This window comes from Myotis daubentonii, chromosome 6, assembly GCF_963259705.1.
Source record: "Myotis daubentonii chromosome 6, mMyoDau2.1, whole genome shotgun sequence".
NCBI lineage: Eukaryota > Metazoa > Chordata > Mammalia > Chiroptera > Vespertilionidae > Myotis > Myotis daubentonii.
Genome location: NC_081845.1, coordinates 4011042 through 4032956, shown reverse-complemented (window position 1 = coordinate 4032956; position 21915 = coordinate 4011042). Strand labels below are relative to the sequence as shown.

Genomic DNA, 21915 nt, shown 5'->3' with positions numbered 1-21915 from the left:
CACAAAAGAGCCAAGATAACCTGCAGCTTCTTATAATTAGGCATATTTTATACTAGAGGCCCAGTGCACGAATTCGTGCTCCAGTGGGATCCCTCGGCCTGGCCTGTGGGATCGGGCCGAAACCGGCTCTCTGACATCCCCCGAGGGGTCCAGGATCACAACAGGGCTCAGGCCAGGCCAAGGGACCCCACTGGTGCAGTTGGTGCCGGGGAGGGACACGGAAGGGTTCCAGGGCGTTTCTGGCCTATCTTGCTCAGTCCTGCTCAATCCCAATCAGCCAGTCCCCAGCAGCAAGCTAACCTACTGGTCAGAGCATCTGCCCCCTGGTGGTCAGTGCACATCATCTAGTGGTTGAGCCTCCTTAGCATATTAGACTTTTATTATATCAGATGCCTTTTGTTTGTGGTGGAAAGCATATCTGAAAGTCGTCGTAGGTTTTTTACTCAGCTTCCATTATCCAGGCATTGAGCTGAACATAAGTGATACAAAGTCTTATATGGTGTGTGATCTGACCCAGAGACACACACTTGGTAAGTTCTCAGGAGAAAACACTTCTCTCTGTTTCCTTTTACATAGTTCCATTAAGTTGTAAGTTTACAGATATGACTTTTTTTAGTTTCTTAATAAAGCAATTTCAATTTAACAACTAATAACGAATTTATTTTTGTACTAGATGGAAACAGTATGAAGCATATGTGCAAGCTTTGGAGGGCAAGTACACAGATCTGAACTGTAAGTTTGAGTTGTAGCTTCCTAAAGACCATGCGAATATCTCTTTTTAGATTGTTATAGACATTCAGAATAATTGGTTTTGCTAAGCAAATGTAATTTTTATTCAAACATTAAAGAGCTATGGGCACTATATTGGGTGTTAGGAAATAGGTGAATGACACATGATCTCTCTTCTTGGGGAGTTCCCAGTCATTGGGGAAGACTGACATGCAATAATATAATAGCATGACTATTTTAGCAGAATTATGTACAAAATTCTGAGAGAATATGGATAGGGAAACTCACAACTACTTTACACTTTCCTAGATCTGTCCCTAACACCTTCCACAGAGGAATTTGAATTAAAGCATGAGTTATTAGTCTAGGTATGCACAAAGAAGTAGTAATAAATTTATTTAAATTGTAACTTAATTATTACTTAAATCATAAAAATAGGATATGGCTATATTTTTTACAGATTTTTCAAAGTCTGCTAAAAATACCAACAAAGTTTATAATATCAAACCTTTTTAGTCTGCACTTTTCATTGAGAGTAACATTATTTGTGAGTATAAAAACCAATATTATGCCCAACCAGTGTGGCTCAGTGGTTGAGTGTCAACCCATGAACCAAGATATCACTGTCTGGGCACATACCCGGGTTTCAGACTTGATCCCCAGTAGGAGGCTTGTAGGAGGCAGCCAATCAATGCTTCTTTCTCATCATTGATGTTTCTCTCTCTCCCTCTCCCTTCCTCTCAAAAATCAATAAAAACATATTAAAAATAAATAAAAACCAATATTGTTTTCCAAGCCCAGAAAGCTTAGTATCCTGAAATTTCAATTAAAACTATATTATAATCCATAGATGTTATGAACATTATGGGAACTTGATGTAATAATTGTCTGTACCTGCCAAAACCGGTTTGGCTCAGTGGATAGAGCGTCGGCCTGCGGACTGAAAGGTCCCAGGTTCGATTCCGGTCAAGGGCATGTACCTGGCTTGCGGGCACATCCCCGGTGGGGGATGTGCAGGAGGCAGCTGATCGATGTTTCTCTCTCATCGATGTTTCTAACTCTCTATCTCTCTCCCTTCCTCTCTGTAAAAAATCAATAAAATATATTAAAAAAAAAATTGTCTGTACCGTTATAGACATGTTTATTATCTACACTAATAAAAGAGAAAAATGGTAATTGGCGTACAACGATACCCTTTTCATTGGCTAATCAGGGCTATATGCAAATTAACTGCCAACTAAGATTGGCAGTTAACTGCCAACAAGATGGCGGTTAATTTGCATATGTAGGCACAATGCAGGGAGGCGAAAGGGAAAGCAGGAAGAAGCCCCCTGCCACTGACAGTGATCGGAAACCCAGGGGGGAGCTAAGAGCTGGGGGGCAGGGCAAAGGCGGCCCTGGGGCCGCCTTTGCCCTGCCCCCCAGCCGTGATTGGAGAGTCAGGTGCCTTTGCCACCCTGGCCAGTGATAGCAGGAAGTAGGGGTGGAGCCAGCGATGGGAGCTGGGCACGGTTGAAGCTGGCAGTCCCGGGAGCTAGGGGTCCCTTGCCTGGGCCTAAAGAGAAGCCCATGATCACGGGGCCGATGCAGCTGTGGGTCCCCGCTGCCCGGGCCGGACGCCTCAGCCAGAGGCTTCAGGCCTGGGCAAGGGGCCGATCCTGCGATTGGAGGGTGATGGGGGTCAACGCCTGAGGGCTTCCCAGTATGTGAGAGGGGGCAGGCTGGGCTGAGGGACACTCCCCCCCCCCCCCCACACACCCAGTGCACGAATTTCGTGCACCGGGCCCCTAGTATTGAATAAGTTAAAATCAGTCCTAACCAGGACTCTGAATACTGTATAATATAAGCAAATACAAAAGTTTCCTGTATGAAGTTGAAGCAGATTAGACTGTAACAACGTAATTCCATCTAATATTAGGTGGCTTTGGACCACTATAGCACCATTATCTCCTAAAAGAGCACTGTGCTTGGGAACAAGCTTTCTTGTTCTAAAAGTAGTTAAGAGAGAAACTAAAGACTTGGTGAATTTTTTACCCTGGTTTTTATTATCCTGACAAAGACAATCAGAACTTTCATTTCATTAGTTCGTTTGGTTTTGAAATTGTATTTCATGTTTTGAAAAAAATTTTTTTTTTTAAATCATCAGCTAATGATGTAACTGGCTTAAGGGAGTCGGAAGAAAAACTAAAGCAACAACAACAAGAGTCTGCACGAAGGGAAAACATCCTTGTAATGCGACTAGCAACCAAGGAGCAAGAGATGCAAGAGTGTACTGTAAGTATTTCAAATGCTTTCACTCTCTGAGGAATTGGTTTTTAGTCCACATCACATGTGTTAATTAGTACTTAGCTAATTCTATATACTTAATAATAATTATAAATTCAGCCCTAACTGGTTTGGCTCAGTGGATAGAGCATCGGCCTGCGGACTCAAGGGTCCCAGGTTCGATTCCGGTCGAGGGCATGTATCTTGGTTGCAGGCACATCCCTAGTGGGGAGTGTGCAGGAGGCAGCTGATCGATGTTTCTCTCTCATCGATGTTTCTAACTCTCTATCCCTCTCCCTTCCTCTCTGTAAAAAAATCAATAAAATATATTAAAAAAATAATAATTATAAATTCACATTTTGCTAGTTAGACATGCTTTGAGATATAAATAGCAAAATGTAAATTTTCAGTACATAGCCTGTCATCATTGGATTTAAAATAGGTTTGTGCTCTGGCTGGGTAGCTCGTTGACGTTGGTTAGAGCATCGTCCCAGTACATGGGTTTCATCCCCCGCTCGGCACATACAAGAATCAGTCAGTGGCCCAGTTGTAGTGGCTCAGTGGTTGAGCATTGACCTGTGAATCAGGGGGTCACAATTCTCCTATTCCCAGTCAGGACACATGCCCAGGTTACAGGCTCGTGCCCCAGTAGGGGGCGTGCAGAAGGCAGCCAGTCGGTGATTATTTTTCATCATTGACGTTTCTCCCTTCCTCTCTGAAATCAATAAAAATACATATATTTTTAAAAAGAACCATCTGATTAGTTTCTTCTCTTTACCCCTTGATGTGTCAGCAACTTCTACCACATTTTCTTTTTCATTATTGCAGCTTTCATTTGTATCATGTCTACATATATCTAAAATGTAGTGACATATTTGATGGTTTAGCTGTGGTTGAATTTAGATTCAATTTTATGCTGTCTTAAACAGTGTTAGCCTTTTTTTAAATTTAGTGTTGGTATATGTAAGTTATACTAAGTAGAGGAAGCTCTGTCACTGTTTCTAATTTTAAAATCTGAACTTTTCTTGAGTTTTATGTAATCTCCATTCAACACATTTATAAAAATCTAATATATAAGGCAATATTCTGGTCACTGGGGACTAATGTTGGGCACAATCCTATTCCTATTTCTTCTCTCATTCTTTTACTTCCTGTGCAGAGATTGTCTACATTTCCACAAAAGTCTCTTGTCCCTCTTCACTTTTTCTTTTCTTTTTCTTTTTTTTATATATTTTATTGATTTTTTTTTTTTTTACAGAGAGGAAGGGAGAGAGATAGAGAGCCAGAAACATCGATGAGAGAGAAACATCGATCAGCCGCCTCCTGCACATCTCCTACTGGGGATGTGCCTGCAACCCAGGTACATGCCCTTGACCGGAATCGAACCTGGGACCCCCCCAGTCCGCAAGCCGACGCTCTATCCACTGAGCCAAACCGGTTTCGGCCCTCTTCACTTTTTCAAAATGGCTCTTTACCTGTCACTTTGCTTAAGAAAACAGTAGCCTTTGTCATTTTCTCTACCTACTCATCACTTTTTCTCCTATTGTTTCCATCTTCACTACCACTAATTTTTTCCCCCTTTAAGGTCACTAACTAATGCATTAAATTTCTCTTTTTCTCAGTACTCATGCCTTCACTTTCTGTATTTTCAACTATTAAACCATCCTCACCTTTGGCCATTGGTTTCAAGAAGTCTCATCAATAGTTTGAATATTATTGTTTTCTTCCTATGTAACACACACTCCTCCAACAAAAATTTTTTTCTCTCTTATGATTTTCATGTCTAATGAAGTGGGCAGTGCATCTCAGTTGCCCAGTCTCAAAATTATTTAATTATTTCCTTTTTCTGATAGTTAGGATTCTAGATTCTACCATTTACTCGTTTAATAATTTTAGTTCTCCATGTTTGCATGGCATTGTGTTAAGATGCTTACCCATGCAAAGGATAAATCTTACTTTCCAGTGCTAACACCTGGATAGATAGTGTGTGTAGCTAGAGTAAAAATGGGTAGTTACGGTAATACCTCATAACACCTGTGTGTTTTGAACCCTCTCTTCTTGAGTCTTCTTGTTATCCTAGTTCAGGTATATCTCACCATTTGCTTTAGACCAGCAGTCGCCAACCTTTGGGACCTCACGGACCCCCAGTGGTCCGCAGACCACCGGTTGGCGACTGCTGCTTTAGACAGACAATATGTGCTGCTGGTTCCTTTATGATTCTTCAGCTATCATATATACACTGGCAGTTTGAACGTTCATGCCTGATCAAGCCTTTGTTGATGCCCCATCACTCTTGTCTTTTTCAACCTAGATTTCAAGGTTATCCCACTAGAGCCTAACCTTCCCAGCCACATTTTTATAGTTCTCCCCTGCACAGGCCTGCTGAACAACTCACAACTGCATTCTTTCAGTTAGAACACAGAGGGCAGTTTTGCAGAAAGGGCAGCAGGAACAAAAATAGGGAAAGGTCAAGGTTAATGTGGCAGATGCAGTTCTCTGTGTAAATCTAAATAGCAACTATGTTGGTGTTGGAGAGGCAGTGTTTTCTTTAGTGATAGTAGTATGTGCTATGTACTAAATGACATGCTTTATTCCTATTAAATTGTCTTAGCAACTGGCCTTACATTGAATAAACAGTTGTATTTTCTTATTTAAAATGAGTTACTTAAGCCCTAGCCAGTTTGGCTCAGTGGATAAGAGCTTCGGCCTGCGGACTGAAGGGTCCCGGGTTCGATTTCGGTCAAGGGCACATGCCCGGGTTGCAAGTTTGATCCCCAGTAGGGGGCATGCAGGAGGCAGCCAGACAATGATTCTCTCATCATTTATATTTCTCTCTCTCTCCCCCTCTCCCTTCCTTTCCAAAATTAATACAAATATTTTTTAAATGAGTTACTTAAAATAAATCTCCCTGAGTTAAGTAAAAATTAGTTCTCTTTGCTCAATGAAATAGTAATTAAATGTATCCTAAATCCATTCAGTATATTTTTGGCTTTTACAAAATGTATGATAGAAATTAGCTACTTCTGAAATGTTAACCTAAATCCTATTTAAGCTTTAAGTGTGGAGCAAGATCTTGAACCATATCTTCTTTGGGTGTGAAGCAAGTGATACATTTAAAGCCAATAAACTATATTTCATATTTTAGAAAGGTATTTTTAAGGTGATAGTAAATAGTACAACTGAGAGAAATGGAAGGTTTTGCGTGTAAGTAGGGAAGTTCTGGTATGGTGGGGAAAGCCCTAGATCGGGGTCAGGAGGCTTGAGAGCTACAATTCTAGTCCCAGTTCTGGCACTGAACTAACTGTATTCGTGGACACTTGGTTTATTTAATTTCTCAAAAATAAGTTTGGACTAGGTCAGTCACCTTCCAGCTTTACAATTCCATGATTCAAATCTACTCCGAAGGGAAAAAAATAAACAGAATTTCTTTTGGCTTAAGATGCTATTTATAAAGCTATTTATAAGATGCTGTTTATAAAGTAATGCCAGCTCATGTAAATATAAATACTACATATTTTTAAATCTAGAAATGCAAGTGTGTGTTTTAAATTATAACCTTGTACCTGGTATATTTTTAAGGGATTTGTATTGTACTTAAAATAACTTCCATGGGCACAAATTTGAATGAGTAAAGTACTGTAGTGTTATATAATTAATATTTTAAAATTGGCTTTTTCCCAGTGATTGCTAGCATTTTTAATAAATATAACCGATTTTTTTGGTACTGTTTTGGTTGCAAAGTAAGATGTAGCCTCTTTATTTAAAGGTTCCAAATATGGAAATGCAACCAACTGGCCTTAATTCCTTAAATATCTTTAATTTAAGGGTAACCTTAAATGGTTGTTTTTAATTTTTACTTTAGAGGATTTTAAGATCAAAGAGGGAGAGTTTTCATAAACAAGTTGGCAAATACAGCAAATGAAATGGATTTTAGCCCACCTTCTTATGTCTGTTTCCTTTGATTTGGTAGTAATTGTTTCTTTTGCTTTGTACAGACTCAAATCCAGTACCTCAAGCAAGTCCAGCAGCCCAGTGTCGCCCAACTGAGATCAACAATGGTGGACCCCGCGATCAACTTGTTTTTCCTAAAAATGAAAGGTGAACTGGAACAGACTAAAGACAAACTGGAACAAGCCCAAAATGAACTGAGTGCCTGGAAGTTTACGCCTGATAGGTAAACAAATCATACTCCCCAGTCAAGACTTCCCTGACAGTCCCACTACGAGAAAGCTGTGGTGGGACAGCCAAGTACTCGTTTCCACACCAAGACTCAGACTTTTTGAGCCAAAAAAGCCACATTCTTATACTATCCAGCGTGTAATGGTTAATGTAACACTGACCAGATGAACCTTTGTTTCAGCTTTTTTCTCTTCCCCTCCCCTTGCTTCAGAGGCCTGATGGCGTCGGACTATTCCGAAGAAGTGGCCACCTCCGAAAAATTCCCCTTCTAGGACATGTAGACACTTGAGAAATGTTTCTGTTTGAAGAAAATAGAGGGAGAAACAGAAGTCTTAAGTCTGTGGCACACTGTGTCTTCAGACAGTTTGGAGGAATGAAAACCTAGAGATTTAAAATAATGAATTGAACATGTAAAATTCCAGTAAAATGTAAAAATGGAATATGCATCGCTCTTAACCTTGAGCATAGTGACTTAGAGACACTGTATATCAGTTTTGCCTATAAGACTGTGGACTTCATGATTGTTGTTGAACTTCTTGATCAAAACTTAAATGAGGTGAATTTTGCATTTCAAGGGTTTATTTGCTAAGAAACTACTTAATAGATATCAGTACAAGTAGTTCATATATTTAACCATTTCGTTTGGGGCTCTCTATTACTTGATTGAGCCTTAAATCAATGTGGTTTGAATCAATGGTTTGTTCTTTGAATGGTTGCTAATACTGTAGACAATCTTACTGAGGACTGTACAAACATGAAGGTGTGGTATCAAACTTCAGGTTTAAACTGTGAAGCATTATAAACATTCATTTCACGACTAGATTGTATAAGGATATTGGCTGTGATGAGACTCGTGCGTTATTTTTTAGTAGTGAAATTTATTAAATCCCCATTTCATTCAACAGGCACAAGTTGAAAGAGCATTGTCATTGGTGTTAATGGGGGAATGTGTTCCTTCATTGTATTTTGAGCCTTTTGTATCGCACTTTTGATATTAAATTAAATGTGCCTTTAATAGTTGTTTTTTTTTTTTTTTTTTAAGTTCAAGGAATACTATGATGATTTTGTTGTAATTTTAACATTTTGATTTTGGGGGCTGTGGAGAGCAGATTGATTTTGGGAAAATTGTTGCTGTGCTCTTCCAAGGAAAGGAAAGGCTATGCCTGTTTTCCAGCTGGTGTCATAAAAGACAAGGAGACTTGACACTTGGTACTTTTTGACGCCTTGTCCCAGGATATTGAAGTAGAAATTACTGTGGGACAGCTTCACAGGGTGCCTGTCAGAAGATTGGGAAAATAATGTATGGGAACTGTGGGCTGGCCTAAGTGAGACATTTTGTGAATTTAAAGAAAAAAGGTATAGTGATCATATCCAGCAAATTCATTTGATCATTTAGATAAATGAGGCATTTTCTTCATGCTTCCATCTAGTCCTGGAGGTGAAATTTTTTTCTTCAGATCATTCTGTAAGTCACCAATTCGAATTTTCTCTTGGTGATAATGGAGTCTAAGATGAGTGAAGATAAATGTTCCAGATTGTCCCAACGTTTAATTTTAACAAGGGTGACTTAAGTTCTCTCTTAATCATTCAAATCAATTGTAAGTATCATATATGTTTCTGCTTTAGGGAACTGATTGTGGGGCAGAGGGTGGGTTTAAGAAGTGGTTTGTTGTGTGACTTTATAGCAAGAAATCCGCTTCTAAGATTCTCATTTTTAATGGGGGTTGGAGAGTAAGTAACCAAATCTGTTTGAAATTAGCTTATGGTGCCCGAATTAAGGCTTTTGTATATATTTTATGCCATTTAAGATCATAGTAGAAATGGCCTAAATATTTTTCGTAGGTCAAGAAATAATTTATAAAATGTATTAACAGCATGTACGTAAATGTAGCCAGCGTCTTTCTTTGCATTTAGGTAACAGTTAGTTTGGGGTTTGTGGTTTTTTTTCTTCTTACTGTTAAACATTTTTTTAATTGATAAGATAATACTCATGAATAAAGTTGAAAAAGAATGAAGAAAAGTGAAGACGACAAGTGAGAGTCACTCCTGGATGTGGCCTTGCCCTTCCCCATTCTATTCTCCAGGATCAGTAACCACTGTTAAAATTTCTTGGGTGTCATCAAGATAATTGCTATGCATATAAAGTCATCTCATATATTGGTTTTAAACAAATGTGAACGTGCTACAGATGGTTGGCTGCTTTGGCTTTTGTTTTCCACTTTATCTCTTGGACATTCTACTTTTTTTTTAGTTCATTTAGTTTCATATTTAATGGTTACATAATATTTCCATTGTATTAGTGTATTTTAATCACCTATAAATGGATTTTTAGTCTCTGAAAAAATAGGCTGTAAACCAGGGTATTCTAGATACTACATGTAAATACATCATTAGCTTAAAACAAATAGTATATAATCAATACTATATCTGGAATAATTCAAATAGAATGGGTTGTGATTTTGCTTTTGGTGTTTTTTTTTTCCTATTCTATTTTCATTTTGAGAGAGCTTCCCTGAATTACTTTGTCCACGGTAGTTAAAATATTTTATGCATGTGATAATCATATGTTTTACAGTATTTAGAGGGTATGTTTCAGTATTTTGGCAGTGTTCAGTTTTCAGTTAACCATTTAGGTAATTGTGTGTACAACTCTCCCAAGATATCCTGGCTCCTTGATAACAAAGCAATGTACAGTGTCCATTCTTTTGTATAAGTATTTTCTATGAAACCAATTCCTATTATATTTTCTTTGTGAATTATTTGATTTTAGGAATGGGTTGGATTTTTTTTTTTAAGTTAAAAAAAAAATATATTCTTTCCAGAAACAGTTACTTATAATTAAGTTTTTATGTTTTTGTGATATAACGAACACAGCACAAATTTTAAATGACATAAAGTTATAGAATGTTTAAAGAAGAACAGTTTTGTTAAGATTTATTTTAGTAATCATTAATTTTAGAAGTGATAGGATTATCTTAGAGCAGGCATTTGTTTATATAATGGTATGACTTCATAAATGAAATGGTATACTTTCATAAATGGAACATTTTTGCATTAGAATTTGTGCTACTTTGTGAGATTAAGTCATCTCACAAATTATTGATTTTAGTTTTTTTCTAATCTTTGTTCAGTTTATATAAAAGATTTTTCAAGTTAGTTGGAAAACACTGATGTTACATACTTAGCAAGAAAAAGTCATGGGAGCATAGCAATAAAGTGGGAGGGAGGAGCATCAGCATGATTGATAGTGCTGCCTGTTTCTTAATTCCTCATTTGATTTCTAAACTCTTGTTCAGTGGCTGCTCAAGTCTGCTCAGGGGAAATGGGAGCGATCTGTAGCAACAGTAGCCACAAACAGGAAAGGTAGCTAATAATCTTTTACTACTGCTGACTCGCTGCTGTCACCTGAGGCTTCTTTGAGCCAGTAGTAACCCAAGGTTGTACTTCACCACAGTTTGCATAAGGATAATAGGTTAGAACAAGTGCTCTCATAAGAGTCAAAGAATGAGCATTACTTACAGAGCGCTCCCATTTAACAGTCCCAAGGCTTAGTAACATCAGATGCATTCTTAAATATATTGGGCAAGGGGGGAACCTCACTAAAAGAATAAAGAAATACAAACTGTCAGCAAAAAAAGTTTTATAGCCAGTAAGGTCATTCTGAACTTAACTCCATTACAAGAATATCAAACTTCATATCCATGTCTCAAAGGTAATATATACGATTATATATTTAAATCAGATCCCTTAAAAAGTCATTATTTCTATTGTGATTGCTGAAGCAAAAAAAGCAGTAAAATTTTATTGAGACAGGACTTTTGATTGCATTTTTTATAATTGCTGTATATATGCATGTAGGCTCTATAGTGTGTTGTACTAGCACTAGGTAACTAATTTGTGAAAGTATACATTCCTAATTTGGCAAATATTTGCATTATTTATGATCTTATTTTTGTGTCCTAAGGATAATCTTTTATAACGTCAATAAAATCTTAACTACTATCGCTAATAAATTTCTTAAACCTTAATGTCATATTGTAAGATAACTCAAAAGTATGTCCTATAAAGAAGTTAAATGAGGGACTGATGAATATGAATAGTCTCAGGCCTCTATTTTTAAAAGCTTCTTTAAAAACAATTACTGAACACACCTCCATTAATGCAGTAAACATTCCTATGAGAATTGCCTATTAAGAGGCATCCTTATTAAATGCTGTTCTGGCAAGAATAAATATACTCGCATTTACATTTATAAGTACTGATTTTCACATATTAGTTATTTTAAAGAACTGCACATTTGTGGTGGTGCATTTATTTTTTCAAGGACTTTTCTGTTCCATAAAGCTAAGTACCTTAGTGTGTTATTAATATTGGTATATCTGAGATATGTGTTAATTCACTGGCAAGTAATAGCAATAAAAAGTGACCATTTGGGTGCTTTTGGCTTAGGGTTTATTTTTGCTGCTGAATTGGCAGAATACTGAAATGCAGAAGATGGCTGTGTTCCAGAGAAGAAGATGGTAATCACAGGGAGGCATATGCTGTGACATAGTTATGTTCTTTACCTGTTACCTGAATCGCGTACTAATTGCAAGCAAAGAAGGTAGACCGTATTGTCTTCATTTTGTGATGGATGGCTCTTTCCTTTGCAGCCAAACAGGCAAAAAGTTAATGGCGAAGTGCCGAATGCTTATCCAGGAGAATCAAGAGCTTGGAAGGCAGCTGTCCCAGGGACGTATTGCACAACTTGAAGCAGAGTTGGCTTTACAGAAGAAATATAGTGAGGAGCTTAAAAGCAGTCAGGATGGTAAGGGGGTTTTTGAAAAGTTTGGTTAATGTTGCACTGGCTTTAAAAAGCTGCCAGGCATGAATATTTCAGATTAGGTTCTCTACATGGTAATCTCTAGCCAATGGTTCTGTAAAATTATGAATGAAACATACCTAGTTAGTTAGCAGACAAAACCATTTAATTGTAGTGGTTTTCTCCCCACTCTCCTGATTGTTTGTGTAAATTTCATAAGTTTTTGTTTTTCAGGGTGGAGTTTGGTAAAAGAGAAAGGCTATTACATTACTAAGGCATTACACAGATCTACAAATTTATAATCAGTGCTTTCAAAGGAGAATATTTTTATTTAACCAATTTCTCTAATTGTAAATCTTGTAAGTATTTGGCTACTTCCAGTGGTCTAAAAGTATATCATGGATTGTACCTGATGAGGTTCTATTTAATGAATAAAAAATCATATTTAAATTTGCTAAGACAAACCACCATCCATGTCAGCCACCATCCTTTTTTCGGGCAAGTATATAGGTGTTTCCTCCTCTTTATGAGGAAGGTTAATAGTAAGGAAAAATATCTAAACTCTGAAAATTAAATTATTAATTACTATATCTGATAGTTAATTGCAAAGATTAGTAGTCAAATATCTTTAAAACTACCTTTTCAAAGTGAGTTCTTAGCTCTTATTCTTTGTAAACACAGTAAATCTGAGATTTTGTATAGTAGTGAGGACTTCTTCCCCCAAAAGCTTTTAGATCTTAATGGACATTTGTATTCATAAATTTTTAAGAGTTATTTTCTCTGTTGGGTTGTTTTGTTTTTTTGGTGTGGAATGGTCCCTTGGTTACAGCCTAGGCCTCTTTGGAGGGTTAGAGTCGAGGACCACCTTGTTCCCTAGGGGCTAACCCAGCTGTGGAGCTGAAAAGAATCACTTGCTAAGAGGGTGAATAAGAGAACCAGGCATGTGGCCCACTGGTTAAAACCAAGGGTGGGGAACCTTTTTTCTGCCAACGGCTATTTGTGGGCCAAAATTCTCAACTTAAAAATTAGCCGCTATATTTGGTCAAACAGTTAATTAACTCTCCCCTGATGTCTTGACGGGGCCAGACCCAATGATTTCCTGGGCCTAACATGACCCGTGGGCCGGATGTTCCCCAAGCCTGGAAGCAAGCCTGAAGCAGATTTTATGGGCTGTAATCAGTTGTATATGGCTAGATGGTTTGAGTCAATTTAAACTTGGTTGCTTTAATATATTTATTTTAACCATCAACCCCTCCCCCCCCGCAAAAAAAAAAAAACCACAAACAAACAAACCAACTCATTCTTGAATGGCTGTTTTAAAATTCCAAGCAAAATTTAAAAAGTCAATTTTAGAATTGAAGTATTATAAATATGTTATAAAAGATACTAAAGTAGGTTTGACTCTCCTTTGCACAGAACTGAATGACTTCATCATTCAACTTGACGAAGAAGTAGAGGGTATGCAGAGTACCATTCTAGTTCTTCAGCAACAACTGAAGGAGACACGCCAGCAGTTGGCTCAGTACCAACAGCAGCAGGCTCAGGCCCCAGCCCCAAGTACCAGCAGGACTACATCTTCTGAGCCTGTAGGACAGGCGGAGGCCCCAGGTAAAGACTGCAGTCGGCTGGCCAACGGACCAAGCAACGGCAGTTCCTCCCGGCCGCGGACGTCTGGGTCTGGATGTCATAGGGAGGGGGACACCACTGAAGATGGCTTTCCTCCTTCTCCGGGGAATGGTAATAAGGCCTCCAACAGCTCAGAGGAGAGAACTGGCAAAGGAGGTAGTAGTTACGTAAACCAACTCAGTGCGGGGTATGAAAGTGTAGACTCCCCCACGGGCAGTGAAAACTCTCTCACACACCACTTAAATGACACAGACTCCAATCATGACCCTCAAGAGGAGAAAACAGTGAGTGGGAAAGGTAACCGAACTGCGGGTTCCCGCCACATTCAGAATGGCTTGGACTCAAGTGTAAATGTACAGGGCTCAGTTTTGTAATATTTTTCCAGCAAATTTTTATACAGTGTCATTTAATTTGGGAGAGGATGCTATCAGAAAATTAATGCATACTTTTGTCACAATTTGCCTTTTTTGGTGGGTGTGTTTTTTTTTCCTTTGCTTCAATACCTCTGCCACTTTGGAAATTGTAACAGTTAATTACTTTGTTGCTAAAAGGACATTTTGTGTAAGGTCAGGTTATTTTTATATGAGTTTAATGTGAAATTGTAAATGGAACTCTTTCCTTAAAGTATAACACAATGATGTCTGTATAAATCTGTGTCTCTCTAGAACCTGTGCTGTGTAGGGCATTCTTACTCATGCTGTTACTATGCTTATACACCATTCAGACTTGTTAGAGTAGATGTGGGTTTATGACTGCCAAGTTTGCCCAGTACAGTAGTTTTATCACTAAAAGTTGGACTTGTTGATGGAGTCCTATGGTAGTTTCAGTGTTAGATACAGTTTTTTTCCACCATACATCTGCATTTTCTCTTTAGGTGACTGAATGTTTAAGAAATTTGTGTGCATAGTTACTCAGTTTTTATGAACTGTTGTACCCTGTTCATGCATATTGCTCTGTGACTCCAGTATATCTTCCCTGTACTGACCAAACCTAAATAAAGACTTTTATTGTAACTCCTGCATTCATTTTGTTTTGTGCGTGTGTGCGCGTGTGTGCGCGCGCTTAGCACTTGTTATTTATTTTTCCTGAGTTGCTTAATTTTTACTCATCCTTCAGTATCATACCACAAAGGTGAGACAAGCCTGTGCATTAATTTTGAATGTGCGCTTAATATTTTTAGGGTGTATGCCTTGTTGCCCTGGCTGATGTGGCTCAGTTGGTGAAGCACCGTCTCATCCACTGGCAGGTTGCTGGTTGGGTTCCAGGTCAGGGCACATGCCCAGGTTTGGGGCTCGATCCCCGGTCGTGGTGTGTGTGGGAGGCAGCCAGTCATGTTTCTCACATCAATGTTTCTCTCCCTCTCTATCTTAAAAAAAATAAAAAATAAAATATTCCTTGTTTTGCAAAATAAACTTGGAATTTGGGACTACACTTTAAGTTTTTTCCCTGACTTGTAAAAATAAATGTTGTAAAATATTCAAAAATACAGAAACTATAAAGAAGAAAATAGTCAACCTTTGTTTTAATTTTTAGTTGAAAAGCAGACTGTTTTGGTGAAATGATTTCAGGTAATTAGTGATGTTTCAAAACATTGGCCAAATGCTAAAGACTTACTAACACATTTGCTAATATTACATAGTAAGGTTATGGGGTGTTAGAATGAAGGAGAAAATGTTTTTAAGATGGAAGACTGTTTGCTTTGTTGTTTTAATATATTTTTATTGATTTCAGAGAAGAAGGGAGAGAGAAAATCAATGATGAGAGAATCATCAATCAGCTGCCTCCTGCACACTCCACACTGGGGATCGAGCCCAAAATCTGGGCATGTGCCCTGACCAGGAATGGAACTGTGACCTCCTGGTTCACAGGTCAGTGTCACCGTTGTGGTATGATACTGAAGGATAAAGAGCCACACCAGTGGGCCTGCTTTGTTATTTTAAACATTAACCCTTCGAGTGCACCAATATCCTAGGAACTACGCTACAATTGCCGAGGCATTTTTGCTGATTTTACAGCAGTTTAAGAAAAAAATTATGATAGTGCGCCCAGCACTTTTGGCGAAAGACAGGAGGAGCGCGATCGTGCTCCCCGGCACTCTAGGGGTTAAGTATCAAGGTCTATGGTATAAAGAATATAATTTTATGACTGAATTCATTATGGACTTATGTGTCATTACCAATTTGCATGCTTCTGTCGAATCTGCATTAATGAATTAACCTTCGCTGTAAAAGAAAGCCAGCCCCTGTGTCTACTTCCTCGTGAAAAGTACATTGCTTCTCAAGCGGGAGCGTGCAGCATCCTTCAGCTGTCTCGTGAACGGAGGAACCCAGATTTGGGCGGAAACTTGATGAAAGCTGCCGCCAAAGAGGGTTATTTTTTAAGGACGGCCAACTTGGATAAAGTCCAAGATACAGTAAGAGGTGGTTTTTTTTTTTAATATATTTTATTTTTTTACAGAGAGGAAGGGAGAGGGATAGAGAGAAACATCAACCAGCTGCCTCCTGCACACTCCCCACTGGGGATGTGCCTGCAACCAAGGTACATGCCCTTGACCGGAATTGAACCCGGGACCCTTGAGTCCGCAGGCCGACGCTCTATCCACTGAGCCAAATTGGTCAGGGCCAGTAAGAGTTTTAATGTTTCTACTTTAACACTAGAGGCCCGATGCACAAAATTCATGCAAGAGTAGGCCTTCCTTCCCCTGACTGTCAGCACCGGCTTCCCTCATAGCCCGGCTTCATCCAGAAGGACGGCTGGTCTAATTAGCATATTACGCTTTTATTATTATAGATTATTCCAGAGTGAGTTGAAGGTAATAAAAATGCCTTAGCGTTTTTGGACATCTATTGAGTACATACATGCTGGAAACTGACAGGTATTTTATATGCATTATGACGATCATCACCCAATGAGATAGGCACTTGGTATCCCCATTTACAGAATAGGAAATGGACTTAGAAGGGTTAAGTAGCTGCCAAAGGGTTGGTAAGTTGGAGCTGCCCGCTGGGTACTGTCTTCAAAGCTCCCTGGACAACACCTGGAAGCTGGCAGCTGAATCAAGTCTGATAGCAAGAGGCCAGACTTGCCACTGTCATAATACATCCTCTTGAAAGGGGCAAAGGAACGTTAACCTGAGCTGCTGAGGGTGAATGTTGCAGTACAGATACATCTTAGTTGGGAACAATCACAGGAAATGGTAATACAATGGTGGCAAAAATGCAAACTGAAGATCTTAAGTAGCTCAAGAAGCTGGCTAAGGTAAGAGGAGTTAGTCTCTTAGAAGGGTTTAACTTGGTCCTTGTAGGAAACGCTGTCAGTGCACGAGGAATGAGAACATTTCTCAAAGGTCTGGCATTGGAGGATGTCCCAGGTACCATCTCTTCACGTAAGGTTTAGTGGACACAACTTCTGGGAAGGTTTTCGTGAGAACGAAAGTGTAAAAGGGCTTGTTACATAGGGCTCATTAGATTCACTAGAAAGCTGTTCTGTTGGCCTTCCAGTTGGATTTAAAGCAACTGACCAATCGGGGACACCATTTTTTTCTGACAATGTTCTCTCAAGACCGTCCTTATTTCTCATTAATAGCAATTTGTCCCCTGTACCTAGTCATTCCTACTGGTCTTCTCTGATGACACTTTCTTGAGAGTTCATTTAGTTCCATGGTTATAATTAACACTTCTTACAACCCTAGGTAATGCCATTACCTTTGATCGGGACCCATCATGGGAAAGTTGAGCAACCCGTTTTAAGGAATACACTTCCAACTCTAGCCCTTCAGGCCAACAAGAGAGTTTGCTGCACGGGAGGTTGGTGAGTTCTGCCTTCTGCTAAAATCTTGTCTGGGCTCCTGCAACCCTGTTTGTTTTTTGTCGTCGTCATTGTTTTCTGCAACCCTGTTTGTGAAACAACCAAGAAGTGCTGCAAGGCCCCTTCAGGAAACGCTGGCCCAGGAGCACTGCTCTGACTGTGGCTTCCGTCAGCAGCCCAGGTGGCATGTGATCCTAGATCCGGATGTACTTTTTAAAATGATTTCTTCTTGTACCTATTCATTACTTTTGGTCCCCATCAGGCCCATGCTTGGCTTTACGTAGATGATTGATGAGTAACTAATGATGACTCCCCAAAGGACAGATGCTGTGTAGCCACACAATAAAAGCAAGCAATTTTCTTCTCAATTTTTGCTCTTAATTTGGTTCTGGATAGAGCCCCCAGGTAGGAAACAAGTAAATACTTTCCGTGCATCCAGAATATATTCCTTTCAGATATGTTAGGTACTGAGCATAAAGAATATATTATCATTCATATTTAACGCCTGTAATGTGCTAGGAGCTGTGCATCAAGCTGTATAACAAGATTGTCTTGCAAAGCTTATATAGTCTAGTAGAGGAGACAGATGGAACGAGGAATGATAGCATATGGTAAACAGAAATAAAAGTTAAGATGCCAAGGAGACCCAATGCAGGAGGTAGACATCACTTCCTCCAGGGAGCCTTCCTACGTGGAATACTACAGGGTAGGTTGGTTAACAGAAGAGTTACAGTGCTCACTGACATTTTGAATAGAGAAGTAAGAAAGGTTGAAAGAGGTGGATATGAGAGGTTTAGATGTGTTAAGTTTGATGGGCTTATGGGAAATTTTAATGGCGAAGGCCTGTTTATTCAGGAAACAACTAGGCTAGAGAGCGATTCAGAGGTCAGCATTTGGGTGGTAACTGAAGCCATGGGAGTAACTGCAAAGTAAGAACCTCAGGGACTATCGTAAGGAGCCAGTAAGCTCACAAAGGAGACAGGAGTGGCCAGAGGGGTATGTGGACACAGAATAGAGCATGAAACCACGGAACAAGTTTCCTAAATTCCTTGGACTCCACTTGTTTCAGCACAGGCAGCACATTCCAGACAGTAGAATCTCAGAGTGTGCTGCAGAGTTCTTGGGGAGGACTGCTGATTCCATCACTACTTTAGACCCGACTGCTGATTCCATCACGGCATTAGACCCGAGGCATTTCTCCTGGAGAAAACAGTTAGCCAAGCTTTTCCCTCCCCCACCCCCATCTGAGGCTTATGCTGTAGTTATCTTCTCTGGTTATCTGACCCGTCCACATATCTCTAAAGTCTTGATGTATGTCCCCAGGACCAAATGAATTTTCAATCCACTCTAAAGTTTTTCAGGATTCCCCAGGATTGTCAAGATTTTCTTTCCATAATCTTGTGACAAGTCTCTTGCTCCAGTGTCTGGAAACCCTCCTTGCTAGCATATTAGGTTGTTTCTCCTTGAATTATCAAACATCTAAAAATCTCAACTTTCTACCAAGAAGTCAGCCTGGATAAATCAGGATGCTTTCAATTTTTTAAAAAAAATGTATTTTATTGATTTTTTACAGAGAGGAAGGGACAGGATAGAGTTAGAAACATTGACCAGCTGCCTCCTGCACACCCCCTACTGGGGATGTGCTAGCACCAAGGTACATGCCCTTGACAGGAATTGAACCTGGGACCCTTCAGTCTGCATGCTGACGCTCTAGCCACTGAGCCAAACCAGTTAAGGCAGGATGCTTTCAACTTGTAACAGAAGCTTACTGACCTCAAGCTGGCTTAAACAATAAGGAAAATTTGTTTCATAGTTGGAAGATCAGAGTTTGAGTGGATTCTAGGGTTGGCTTCAAAGATATCCTCAAAGCTGTAGTTGTTGGCCTCGCAGTCATGCCGGCTCCACTCATGCTCAAAGGTGTGTCCAGCACTTCCAGGCCTCACACCCAGATACCATAATGTGCAAAGGGAAAAGGGTTATCTTCTCTGTATCTCTTAGAAGAGAGAATAGCTTTCCTCTACAACCTTCCCATTTGGGGAGTAAACATTGGGTCACATTTCCATTGGCTAATTATATGGAGTAAAATGGATATTGGAAATCAATTGTCATAACTGGATTCATGGAGAGGTGAGATTCCAGCCATGTGTTTACCCTTTACTCAGACACACCTTGCCAGTATTGACAATTGGTGGCTGATTGATGTTAATTACCTTCAAATACTTGTGTGGTAAGAAATGTCCAGATCTGAAGAGAATTTTCAATGGTTTCTTTGACCCAAACTGACAATTGCCAGGAAGTAAAATCTCAAAAGGCTGAGAAAATGCTCCAGAGAATGGCAGTTTTGCAGCTTATTTTATACATTACAATCAAAGAAGGAGATGAAAGGGGGGTTGGCAGATGAGGGACGCAGGAGAAAGCAAAGCAGGGAAATCTCTGAGAGTGAATAAAGAATAAAACAGACAAATTACTTTTTTTATACTGGTGGGTACAGGGTAGTTAACAATCAACGTTTTCAGCACATAGAGATGGTGTGCAGGGAACAAGATAACAACGAGGGGTGTGTGGTCTCTTGCCCTGGGGTGGCGGGTGTAACTTGAGACCCTGGAAAAGGGTTACTCTGATATTCCAAGGTATGTTATCTTACATGTATAAGAACAAGACAGCTCATTTAGGTAAAGACTGACTTGTATCAAAGAAGTGAAAACTCCATGACCTGCTTTTAGTCAGGAACTTTTATGTTCAGACCATCCTATGCAGTTACTTTTGGACTCTGAGTTTGTGCCTGCCCTGCTGCCCTCCCCTGAGCTTGTCAGATTTGGTACTTGAAAATCTCCCTATCTAACCTCTCTATCTAGGGCAGTGGTTCTCAACCTTGGCTGCACATTAGAATCACCTGGGAATCTTTTTAAAATCCTATTTCTGGGCCTCATCCTCTGGAAATTCTGTTTCTTTGTTACTAATGTTGTGGCCCCACCCCATAACAAAGAAACAATTTCCAGAGGATGAGGCCCAGAAATCAGGATTTTAAAAAGATTCCCAGGTAATTCTAATGTGCAGCAAAGGTTGAGAACCACTGCTCTAGGGCCTCATGCTGCCCTGGGGATTGTTAAAGCTTTTAGATTATAATCATGAAAATTCATTAAGACTCGATAAGCATTAATTAAGTCCCCACTGCGTATCCAACACTGTCCTAGGTGCCAGAGAGAATAAGACAAAGCGAGGCCTCTGGGAGATTAGGCAGGGAGGTGTGTCCAGGGGAAGACAGCCGGAGCTGGGGCTGGAAGAGGACCGGGCCAGACGTTCAGGTTCCTACAGAGCTTTAGGAGGTTTAAAACTTCACCCAGTTGGGGATGGAAAGTTGTAAAGGGTTTCAGACAGGAGATTGACCCGACTTGTTTTACCTCCTCTCCTTCAGGTTGTGCACACTGTCAGCCCGAGGCAATCCTCTTGACTTGTGCGACACTCACACACCCAGCCCCACCTGGAGCTCTGGTCCCGGTGAGAAAGGCACCTGGTGTCAAGCCACAGGCACAGAGTCCTCCCAGGGGCCTGCATAGAGGAGAACCAAGGTAACCCCTATGGGAATGAGGATTATGGGCACTCGGGCCAAACGTAGGGGGACTTTCGCAGCCAGGAAAGCAAAAGCACGCAGCAGAGCGCAGCGCAGGCCTGTCCTTGCAGATTCGCACTGATACTCTGGCCCTGGGGATCCCAGTGCCGGCAGAACCTTTCACGTTCAAGGACACCAACACCCCTCGCCAAAGAAAAATGTCATGACAGAAACTGCAATGAGTTCCTTGAAACATAAGAAATTCGCTTTTCCGTGAGCCAGAGGTGGGTTTGGGGCAGGTCAGTAGTACAGAATGGTGATTTTATTTATTATTACTCTCTGGGAAAGGTGATCATACAACTTCAGAAAGTGAAATCACGTTTCTAAGGTGAAGAATCCCCTTTGTTGCACTATCCCCTAGAATAGTGCTATGCAGAGTGGGTGCTTGAATTGTGGGTTAAAAATATAAAACTGGCCCTAACCGGTTTGGCTCAGTGGATAGAGCAGGGGTGGGCAAACTTTTTGACTCGAGGGCCACAATGGGTTCTTAAACTGGACCGGAGGGCCGGAACAAAAGCATGGATGGAGTGTTTGTGTGAACTAATATAAATTCAAAGTAAACATCATTACATAAAAGGGTACGATCTTTTTTTTTTTTTAGTTTTATTTCAAACGGGCCGTAGTTTGCCCACGGCTGGGATAGAGGGTCAGCCTGCGGACTCAAGGGTCCCGGGTTCGATTCCGGTCAAGGGCATGTACCTTGGTTGCGGGCACATCCCCAGTAGGGAGTGTGCAGAAGGCAGCTGATCGATGTTTCTAACTCTATCCCTCTCCCTTCCTCTCTAAAAAATCAATAAAATATATTTAAAAAAAATATATATATATATATAAAAAACTGGTAAATGTGCGTATCTTCAAGGCTGGCTTAAGTATAAACTTGTTTTTTTAAAACACGTAA

General features: G+C 39.9%; 1 protein-coding gene across 3 annotated transcripts in view; it reads left to right on the top strand.

Moving 5' to 3' along the window:
* Nucleotides 1–14613, top strand: part of WTAP (WT1 associated protein) — a 29599-nt gene extending 14986 nt beyond the window's left edge. For 2 of the 3 annotated variants that reach the window (XM_059699914.1, XM_059699913.1), the window contains exons 4-8: nucleotides 674–732; nucleotides 2876–3003; nucleotides 6990–7168; nucleotides 11826–11980; nucleotides 13391–14613. In XM_059699914.1, the coding sequence (XP_059555897.1) occupies nucleotides 674–732; nucleotides 2876–3003; nucleotides 6990–7168; nucleotides 11826–11980; nucleotides 13391–13974 (1105 nt within the window). In that variant the 3' untranslated portion in view covers nucleotides 13975–14613. Of the gene's footprint in view, nucleotides 1–673; nucleotides 733–2875; nucleotides 3004–6989; nucleotides 7169–7384; nucleotides 8191–11825; nucleotides 11981–13390 lie in introns of those variants that run through there. The other variant, XM_059699915.1, reaches the window with a different exon arrangement.
* The last annotated feature ends 7302 nt before the right edge of the window (nucleotides 14614–21915 follow it).